The 10,774-nt window shown below is 44.8% G+C and overlaps 1 protein-coding gene across 2 annotated transcripts; it reads left to right on the forward strand.

Moving 5' to 3' along the window:
- The first annotated feature begins 1,139 nt into the window (after nucleotides 1-1,139).
- LOC132390570 (uncharacterized) lies at nucleotides 1,140-10,195 on the forward strand. Of its 2 annotated transcripts, none has more exons than XR_009510942.1 (2): nucleotides 1,140-1,894; nucleotides 2,603-4,140. XR_009510942.1 is itself a non-coding variant. In XM_059963178.1 (2 exons), exon 2 carries the CDS (start codon nucleotides 7,677-7,679, stop codon nucleotides 9,654-9,656), a length of 1,980 nt encoding a protein of 659 aa, XP_059819161.1. In that variant the 5' UTR covers nucleotides 1,148-1,894; nucleotides 6,499-7,676; the 3' UTR covers nucleotides 9,657-10,195. The 2 variants fall into 2 exon arrangements, 1 of the variants encoding a protein (XP_059819161.1); XM_059963178.1 differs by lacking the exon at nucleotides 2,603-4,140 and adding an exon at nucleotides 6,499-10,195 and having other exon boundaries at nucleotides 1,148-1,894.
- Nucleotides 10,196-10,774: the final 579 nt, after the last annotated feature.

A 10,774-nucleotide genomic window follows, 5' to 3' on the forward strand; every position in this document is an offset into this window, starting at 1 on the left:
TGAAAGGAGAAGCCATGTGCCCCCTGGGGTGGTTCACTACTACCATAACTGTGAGGCTTCCTCAGCCAACCCGGCCTCTCCCTGTCCAGTGTAGAGGACCCCTGTAGTTCCAATGGTGTCCCTGACGTCTGGAATGTGTCAGTAGGCAGCATTCCTGTACGACTGGGCTTCGCAAACTTTTTTTAATGCCAAGGACCAATACCAGTAACCGTGGATCTCAGGTTGGGAACCGCTGCTCTCCAGACATCTCGATGTGATGGCAGGCCAACAAGTTTCGGGCGTCTTTCCCCGAGTTGATGATCTTCCAGCAGCACTCGCTGTCTATTTTCCAGAGCATCCTGGGAACAGCCCGAGGATCAGTGGGCCTTCTGTGACACACAAACACACACAGCTGGGCTCAGACATACAACACTCCCACATTCCTCCCTTTGTGACACCCTGCTTGCTCCGGGCCCCCAGTATGAAGCTCAAACTGTTGCAACACCTGCCCTTTAAATTCATGGCTGAGGCTGTGTTGTGTCTGTTCACTGTTTGAGTTCGATATTAAATGAAGAGCATTGAATGGGAAGGAAGGTTTGAATAGAAGAATAAAGATCTCCTCTGAAGGTATATGGGGTCCTGGTGAGAGCGTACATGGAACACTGTGCACAGGTCTGGTCTCCCTCCTGGAGACAGCCTGTGGGATGAAGGGAATGAAGAGAAGGTTTCAGAGATTGATTTGGGGGGTGCGGTAGTGTCCTCAGAGAGATTACATTGACTGGGCCTGTCTCAAAATTGGAGAAATAAGAGGTGGTCTGAGTGAGACAGACACAGTCTCACAGGGTATTGACAGAGTGGGGCAGGAATGGCGTTTTTCTTCACTGAGTGTTGAATAAGGTCACAGACTCAGAATCCGATGTCGTCTGACAGGTCGCAGATGAGGAGTGCAGCGAATCTTTGGATTTTTTCCCCACAAGGTTTCTAAATTCACAAGGAATATTGAAGGGCGGAGCGAAGATGGGAACATTGCAAGAAAGTGTCCCTGAGGTCAAAGATCAGCCATTATCGGAGTGAAAGGCCGAACTGGCGCAACGGGCCGAAAGGCAACCCCTGCTCCTGTTTCTTATTTCCTAAATCACGAGTTTACCTTTGCGCCTTGTTCTCCCTTGGCCTTCCGCCTGTCGGATTGCACAGGGGAGCGGTGAGAGCTCCGGAGATCCACCAGCAGCCGCTGCGGTTACTTCATGCTCTTGTTATTTATCGTTGTTTCTCTGTATTTGCACAGTTTGTTACCTTAAGCACTCAGGCTGATCTTTCACTGCCTGCTTCTGTTATCGTTACTATTCTACACTTTTTCTAAGTATGTCTGCAGGAAAATGCTTCTCCGGGTGGAACGTAGTGATTTATCTGTACTCTGATAATATTTACTTTGAAATTTGAGTTTCGGGGATTTTCCTTTAATTCTGTGAACAAACTGTGACTGACATCTCCAGCTCCCAGTAGCAGCCCGTTCTCACACACACAGCCAATCAGCGATCACTGCTCGGAGAGGGATGCTGCCATTGGCTGAGGGGTGTCAGTGGGCGGGACGCTGTTTGGACCGGGACCGAGTGGGCCGGAGACCGGGAGCTGCGCCTCGGGTTTCGGCTGCACCACCGGCGGGTCGTGAATACTTTCGAAGGCAGAGCTGAAGCGACCGGCGGAGATTCCGTGAGATGTTTCAGCTACACGGAGGGCGCCCGGCCTTTCCCCGCCGAGGATCGGGGCCTGTTGTCTGGAGTTGTCTCCCAGCCCCGTCCCTTCCTGCTGGCAGACGGGAGCTGCTCCGCAGCGGCTGCCGGTGGATCTCCGGAGCTCTCACTGCTCCCCTGTGCAATCCGAACGGCTGAAAACCAAGGGAGAACAAGGGGCAAAGGTAAACTCGTGCTTTAGAAAATAAAGAACAGGAGCATGTCTGGCCGTTCGGCCCGTTGCGCCTATTCCATCCTTTCCACAGAATAGTCCTTTTTAAATCTTTTTATTGAGTTTAAACAAACATAAATGAAACACGAATACAAAGAGCTTGAGAGTACATAATTAATAGGTTAAGGTATAAATACAAATAGATGATAATAACCTCCAAAACTCATAGATGTTACAAAAAATGGAGAAAATAAATTAAACAAATCCTAACCGACATGGGCCATTGCATTATATCAATTATACACAGTAACGTCAATAACTCCGCACCTCCAACCAAATAATTAAGGATATTAAAAGTAAAGTTTAGGAAAAGTAAATTTAGCTCATATGAAAATGTTGAATAAATGGTCTCCAAATTTCTTGAAAATTAACTGAAGGGTCAAAGACAACACTTCGAATTTTTTCCTAAACTCAAACAAGAAATAGTTTGAGAAAACCACTGAAATATAGTTGGAGGATTAATTTCTTTCCAGTTAAATAGGATAGATCATCTAGCCATTAATGTAAAAAATGCAATCATCCGCCGGGCTGAGGGGGGAATAAATGACTATTATCCACCATTGGTAAACTGAAAGTTGCAGAAATAGAATGCGGTTGCAATTTGATATTCAGAACTGTTGAAATAATACCAAAAACATCTTTCCAATAATTTTCCAAACAGGGGCAAGACTAGAACATGTGGGTCAATGAAGCAACTTCAGAATGACATCTGTCACTGGTTGGATTAACATAAGAATAAAATCGAGCAAGTTTATCCTTGGACATGTGAGCCCTATGAACAACCTGAAATTGTATTAGGCATGTTTAGCACAAATAGAAGAAAAATTGATTAATTGTAAAATGTTCTCCCACTGCCCTGTGGGTATAAGAAAATGAAGTTCTTTTTCCCATTCCTTCTTAATTTTTTCTCATAGTCCTGGCTGTATTTTCATGATCGTATTATAAATGATGGCTACTAAACCCTTCTGGCAAGGATTCAGAGCCAGATTTTTTTCTGTAATGTCCATTGGACATAATTTCAGAAAAGACTAACATTCAAGAAACTTCTAACTTGCAAGTATCTAAAAAAAAAAGAGTTTTAGGCTGGATAGCTGTTCAAAGGACATAAAACTGTTATCTAAAAATAGATCACGAAAACATGTTATACCTTTTGTTTTCCATAACACAAAGGCTTGGTCCATAAAAGAGGGCTGGACAAAAAGTTAGATATAAGAGGGCTTGATTATTCAAGCCAAAGAATTTATGAAACTGAAACCTTATTCTTAGTGTATGTTTAACTATAGGATTAGTTATTTGTTTATTTTGTTCAGATAAAGCAAAAGGAGGAAAATATCCTAAAATAGAAAACAATGAGAAGCCTTGTACAGATTTACACTCCAAATTTACCCATTGTGGGTAAGGTACTACGACCAATTCTCGTGTCCAAAATATTAACTATCAGATGTTAACTGCCCAGTAGTAAAATCTTAGGCTTCTGTAAATATTTCTTACTTAATGTAGGATTTTATTCTGCCACATGTACTAAGATATTTTGCAATCAATAATATCAAAAAAAGTTTTAGGAATAAAAATTGGTAATGCATGGATTAAATATAAAAAATTGGGTAATACTATCATCTTGTTAGTATTAATTCGACCAACCAATGACAGAGATAATGGGGACCACCTGGTAACAAGTTGCTTGATTTGGTCAATTAAAGGTAAAAAAAAACTTTAAATAAACCCTTATGTTTCTTGGTAATTTTAATACCCAAATAAGTAAAATGATCTGTGACAACTTTAAATGGTAAGTGTTTATAAATTGGAACTAGCATATTTAATGGAAATAATTCACTCTTATTAAAATTCAGTTTATAGCCAGAAAAGCTACTAAACTGAGCAAGCAAGGATGGAATAGCAGGAATAGATCTCTCAGGGTCAGATATGTATAGTAACAAATCATCAGCATATAATAATAACTTATAAGTCCCTTACCCATGGGTAATACCAAAAATATTAGGTAATTCATAAATGGCAACGGCTAAAGTTTCCAAAGCAATGTCAAATAATAGAGGACTTAAAGGGCAGCCTTGCCTCGTACCAGGGGACAACTGATAAAAAGATCTTTGATTACTGGTAAGAACCGAAGCCAAAGGTTTATAATACATTAATATAATCAATGATATAAATTTCAAGCTGAAATTAAAATTCTGCAACGTTTTAAATAAATATTTATTAAATATATATTAAATAAATCATTCAACTCTATCGAACGCTTTTTCAGCATCTACGGAAATGACATTCTGGTATTTTAGATGAAGAAGTATAAATTATATTAATTTATTTTCTAATGTTAAAAGATGAATAACAGGTTTTAATAAATCCAGTCTGATCTTCAGAGATAATTTGAGGTAATACATTTTCCCATGTAGTGGCCAAAATTTTGGAAAAAATCGTAGAATCCGTATTCCGCAAGGATATTGGCCGATAGGATGCACATTCAGTGGGGTCTTCAACTTTTTTTTACGAATTGGAGAAATGGAGGCATCATAAAGAGATTGTGATTATTTACTTACAGTTAACACATCTTTAAAAATTTTTACAAAGCCAAGGAGTGAGTATAGAAGAAAAGGATTTAAAAAATTCAGCAGTAGAACAGTCCGGACCAGTGGCTTTAACTGAATTCATTGAAAAAGGGAGTGGGTTCCCTTTTCCAGACCCTGCCCGGGGACTTGTGCCTCTCCTCAGGGTTATATTTTGAACCTCTCGGACAGGGACAGGGACTGGGTTCCCCTTTCTAGACCCTACCCAGGGACTCGTGCCACTCCTCAGGGTTATATATGGAAGCTCTTGGGCAGAGACAGGGAGTGGGTTCCCCTTTCCAGACCCTGCCCAGGAACTTCCGCCACTCCTCAGGGGTATATATGGAACCTTTCTGACACAGACAGGGAGTGGGTTCCCCTTTCCCAGGCAGATGCCTGAAGGTGACCGGGAGCCACCAGAGGGGCTGATGTAATACAAGCCATGGCACGGTGGGTCACTGAGGTAAGGGAACCCATTTGAATGACAGCCCGACTGCATGCGGATTTTGAGAATTTATCCGAAAGCTACAGAAAAAAGGAGAATCCCTTGCGTACTTTATAGCTCATTTTAAGGATACGTGAGAGTCCAATGCCGGCAAACCCCTGAACAGATCAGTATGTCCAGCTGGCAGTGCAGACTTTTCTACACTGTCTCAGGCCCAAGCCTGCCCACTCCTTTAAATTAACTAATCTCAATTCCATGTGTCAGACCTGGCACCGGGTGACATAAATTCTGATGAATAGGGAGCGCAGTTGACTCTTTAAAGGGACTGTGGAAAAGCGAGAGCATGCGCAGAGAACCGGTAGTGAGGAGATGGAGTTCGGGTACCGGCGAAGAACCCAGAACGGGTGTCAGGATCGTGCGGACGGTGCAGATGAAGAGGACACTTGGCTAAGGACAGAAACGGGGTTTGTAGAAAGAGGGGACATTGGGCCAGAGATTGTCGCACTGCATTCACAGACAAGAATAATAAGCGGCAGGAAGAGAGCCTGGATGACAGTGATACTCGACAGAGTACCACATTTACTCTCCACAATCCCATTGGTCCCGGATAGGGCAGGCCAGAGGTGACGGTTCACAGTGATACTCGACAGAGTACCACATTTACTCTGCACAATCCCTTTGGTCCCTGATAGGGCAGGCCAGAGGGGACGGTGATACAGGCAGCTGTGATCTGGCTCACCACACAGACAGGCTCTTTTCTCACTGCTGCAATCAGGTAGAAGGTACAAGACCCTCAGGACTCGCCCCACCAGGGTCAGGAACGGTTACTACACCTCAACCATCGGGCTGTGGAACAACACAGGACAACTGCACTCACCTGCTCTCCATAGAGAGGCTCCTACAACAAATCATCGTACTGGAACTGTATCAAAATGAGTGAAATTGGAGGTGGTTTGACTGAGACAGATCACATTCCTGTCTCAGAATTAGAGAAATAGAATCTCACAGTGTGCTGTCTTTACGACAGTTATTTAGTTTATAATATTTTCGCTTAGTAATTCATTCAATAGTATTTTCTAGTTAGAATTAGAAGTGTTTAAAGTATATTCATTGCATGTAAAATATATCGGCATGCGATGACGTCACATCCGGTTTCGCCGCGTCTTGTGGGAAAATACCGGTTTGGAATGAGCGCGAGGGTGGGGGCTTTCCACGAGGCTCACCTGAGCAGAAGTTGTTTGCAGGCATGAGAAATCACAGTGAGAGCAACGCTGTAAGTTAATAGATAATCGATATATTGAACTAAAATGTTAATGCCGATCCTGTTAGAAGTAACGACGGTAGATAATGTTTATGCTTTCGTTAGTTAAAGAGTCGCGGATAGTTTGCATGGAGGTATATTTAAAGTAGTCAATGGAGCAGGTAAACTCTCCCTGTATACTGCACCTTAGTGTAATGTAGTTATAGTCACCTTTGCAAGTATTTACACTTGAAATGTGATATTAAGGAAGGAACAAATACTGTATCAATCTTGTATTGTTTTATCAACAGTTTTCACCATATGTTAATGTGAAGAGTGAACAGTAAATGGTTAATCTTACTGCGATCTGGTTCTTATTAACTGTGGTTTATCCGGACGTTAAATTCGGCGTTCGTTACACCCGAAGGAGAACGTTACAGTGAAAAAGCGGCATTATCAGGTGTTTCAAGTGCTGCGATGTCAGCTCAATCCAGCATCAAGTCGACGCCGCCCAGCGACAGGGGCAGTAAACCGACATCAAGTAAGCCCACCCGGGCGTTATCAGGTGTTCCAAGTGCTGCAATGTCAGCTCGATCCGGGATCAAGTCGATGGCGCCCAGCGACAAGGGCAGTAGAACGACATCAAGTAAGTCCACACAGGCAAGAGCCAAAGCAGAAGCCGCCAAGGTGCGACTGCCTTACGCCAAACAAGAAGCAGTTTTGAAAATGAAACAGGCCACCAGAGAAGTCGAAATCCAGAAAGAAAAGGCCGCCAGAGAAGCCGAAAGGGCCGCCAGAGAAGCCGAAAGGGCCGCCAGACAAAGAGAAGAGGCTGCCAGAGAAGTCGTAATCCAGAGAGAAGAGGCCGCCAGAGAAGCCGAAACCCAGTTGGAAATGACAAAAATATCGACAGAGTTGCAAGTGCTGCAGCGAGAAAGAGAAGAAGAAGCTGCCATGGTGGAAGCAGAGAACATAGAAGAAGCTGAAGGGTCGCGTGATCTGACCGAAACAAGTTCTGCTTTAGAAAGGACCAGACTGGAACGCACGAGCGACTATGTACAATATCAAGCAGACAGGCAGGCTCGTCTCCCCTCTCCATACCTATTCGATAACTTCCCCAGCTATGAGGAAGAGAATTTACCCTCGCGGCTCCGCGATGAATTCAAGAATGAAAGAGCTGACAACCGATATTCTTTGACACCAAAGTTACAAAGTTCGATGCGAAGAGACGCGGAGGTTGAATCCAGGATGGCAAATTCCATGAGAAACGTGCGTTCTCAGTCATATAGGCGCCAACGTACTTCTCCAGCCCGCATGCCGCTCGCAGCCGATCCCACGCTGCAGTATTTAGCACGACGGGATCTCGTCACTTCGGGACTGTACCAGTTTGACGATAAACCCGAAAATTACCGTGCTTGGTGCTTGGCACTCCACATTCACCAACGTGATCGACGGGGTCCAGCTCAGTGCAACCCAAAGGTTGGACCTTATGGCGAAATGGCTGGGGAAAGAATCACGCGACCAGGTGAGACGCATGCGTTCAGTGTACATCAACAAACCCGAGCTAGCCTTAAGCGAAGCGTGGGAGAGACTTTGGGAGAGATATGGGGCCCCCGACATTATTGAAGCGGCGCTATATCGACGTCTGGAAAACTTTCCTAAGGTGTCAGCCAAAGACCACTTTAAGTTAAGAGAATTCGGAGATTTACTCATGGAGATCCAAGGCGCCAAAGAAGATGGCTATTCAGCTGGTCTAGTATACCTAGATACTCCATCCGGGATTAGACCAATTGTGGACAAACTTCCATTTGGGCTGCAGGACAAGTGGCTGACTGTTGCCTCAGAGTACAAGGAAGAATACGGTGGTCGATTTCCTCCCTTTGAGCACCTCACTGAGTTTGTGTGCAAGGAGGCGAAGAGGCGAAACGACCCTAGCCTCGTGGGTCCAGGTAGATCCTCTTCGAATGTTTTCAACATTGATAAACCCGTGTCAGTGCTCAAGACCGAAGCCCTTACAACTAACAACGACCCTGGCAAGTATTATCCATTGCATAACAAACCTCACCCCCTGAAAGCATGCAGAATGTTTAGGGAAAAACCCCTTGAAGAGAGGACGGCTCTTCTCAAGGAGAAAAGAATATGTTTTAGATGCTGTTCCTCAACCTCTCACCTCGCCAGAGAATGTACGATCGCCGTGAAGTGTCCGGAATGTGATAGCACGGATCACGTCGGGGCCATGCATCCCGACCTGTCACCGCAAACCGAGAGCGCTCCTTCACCCCCACAACAGGACGGCGGGGAGGGAGAGGCTCACTCCAGGTTAACAGTTGTCAGCTCGAACTGTACAGAAGTCTGCGATCAAGCTCAGTCAAGTCGTTCTTGTTCCAAGGTCTGCCTCACTAAGGTGTACCCTAAAGGAGCCAAAGACAAGGCCATCAAAGCCTATGTGATTCTGGACGATCAGAGCAATCGTTCACTAGTCAGTCCGGAGTTCTTTAAATTGTTCAACATTGAGAGTGAGCGGTTCCCATACTACCTCAAAACTTGCTCAGGCAACATGGAAACCCAAGGAAGGAAGGCAGAAGGCGTCCAGATCGAGTCCCTGGATGGTAAAGTCGTCATCTGTCTCCCTCCGCTCTTAGAGTGCAATGAAATCATGAATTACCGCGCTGAGATCCCGACACCAAGTGCGGTGCTACACCAGCCGCATCTCCACCACATCGCCAAACACATCCCAGAACTGGATCCGAAAGCGGAAATACTCCTGCTATTAGGAAGAGATGTTATCCAGGTACACAAGGTTAGGCAGCAGATCAATGGACCACTCGACGCCCCATTCGCGCAACGTCTGGATCTGGGCTGGGTGGTGATAGGAGAGGTGTGTCTCGGTGACGTACACAAACCGATGGTTAACACACTCAAGACCAATGTGCTAGAGAGTGGCCGCCATTCAATCTTTCAACCCTGCCCGAGTGTCCCGTGCATCAAGGAAGCACAACAAGGCGTTAACAAGCGCGAGGCAAGCGACGAGTCGCTGGGCCAGTCAGTCTTCGCTCTAACGAAGTATGACAACAAACTTGCACAGTCAGCTCAAGATACCATTTCTTTAAAAACCAAAGACACCAAGGTCTTCAGAGATGAAGCAAATAATGGGGTTGCCCCATTGCCTATCAGAGAACCATGCCAGCGCTCACCAGATAACAAAGAGCAGGCAGTCAAACGGTTCACGTCCTTACGGAAAACCCGGAAAAGGAAACCTGAGATGCAGCAACACACCCGATTGGCCCACGAGGTACTGTGCACCCTAATGGCAGAGGTCACAGCCATTATAAACGCACAATCATTCCTACCTGTGTCTTCCGACCCAGAAAACCCATTTATACTTTCGCCATCAACGCTCCTTACGCAGAAGGCAGGAGCACCTCCTCCACCAGGAGACTTCTCAGACAAGAATTTGTACACAAAGTAATGGAGACAAGTCCAGGCTCTGGCAAATCAGTTCTGGTCCCGCTGGAGACAGGAATATCCACCCTCGTTGCAACAGAGACGAAAGTGGACAGAACCCCGCAGGAATCTTCAAGTTGGAGACTGAGTCTTGCTCAGGGACAAGCAAGCCACCCGCAACAGCTGGCCAACGGCCAGAATCACTGCTACATTCCCTAGCGGGGATGGACATGTCAGGAAGATCGAATTGAAGACTACCGACCAAGGCGATGTGAAAATTAACCAAAGGCCAGTTACAGAAGCTGTTCTACTTCTACCCAATGACTGATTAAGAGACTAAGTTTGTACTATGCTCATTATGACCTTACGAAGGTCAAGCGGGGAGTGTGCTGTCTTTACGACAGTTATTTAGTTTATAATATTTTCGCTTAGTAATTCATTCAATAGTATTTTCTAGTTAGAATTAGAAATGTTTAAAGTATATTCATTGCACGTAAAATATATCGGCATGCGATGACGTCACATCCGGTTTCGCCGCGTCTTGTGGGAAAATACCGGTTTGGAATGAGCGTGAGGGTGGGGGCTTACCACGAGGCAGACCCGAGCAGAAGTTGTTTGCAGGCATGAGAAATCACAGTGAGAGCAACGCTGTAAGTTAATAGATAATCGATATATTGAACTAAGATGTTAATGCCGATCCTGTTAGAAGTAACGACGGAAGATAATGTTTATGCTTTCGTTAGTTAAAGAGTCGCGGATAGTTTGCATGGAAGTATATTTAAAGTAGTCAATGGAGCAGGTAAACTCTCCCTGTATACTGCACCTTAGTGTAATGTAGTTATAGTCACCTTTGCAAGTATTTACACTTGAAATGTGATATTAAGGAAGGAACAAATACTGTATCAATCTTGTATTGTTTTATCAACAGTTTTCACCATATGTTAATGTGAAGAGTGAACAGTAAATGGTTAATCTTACTGCGATCTGGTTCTTATTAACTGTGGTTTATCCGGACGTTAAATTCGGCGTTCGTTACACCCGAAGGAGAACGTTACACACAGGATATTTACAGCGGAAGAGCTGGAATGAAGTTTCCCATAAGGTGTGGAACCAGCGCTCGGATTCTGTGACACCGGTTCCTCA

Source organism: Hypanus sabinus, unplaced genomic scaffold (assembly GCF_030144855.1).
Source record: "Hypanus sabinus isolate sHypSab1 unplaced genomic scaffold, sHypSab1.hap1 scaffold_955, whole genome shotgun sequence".
NCBI lineage: Eukaryota > Metazoa > Chordata > Chondrichthyes > Myliobatiformes > Dasyatidae > Hypanus > Hypanus sabinus.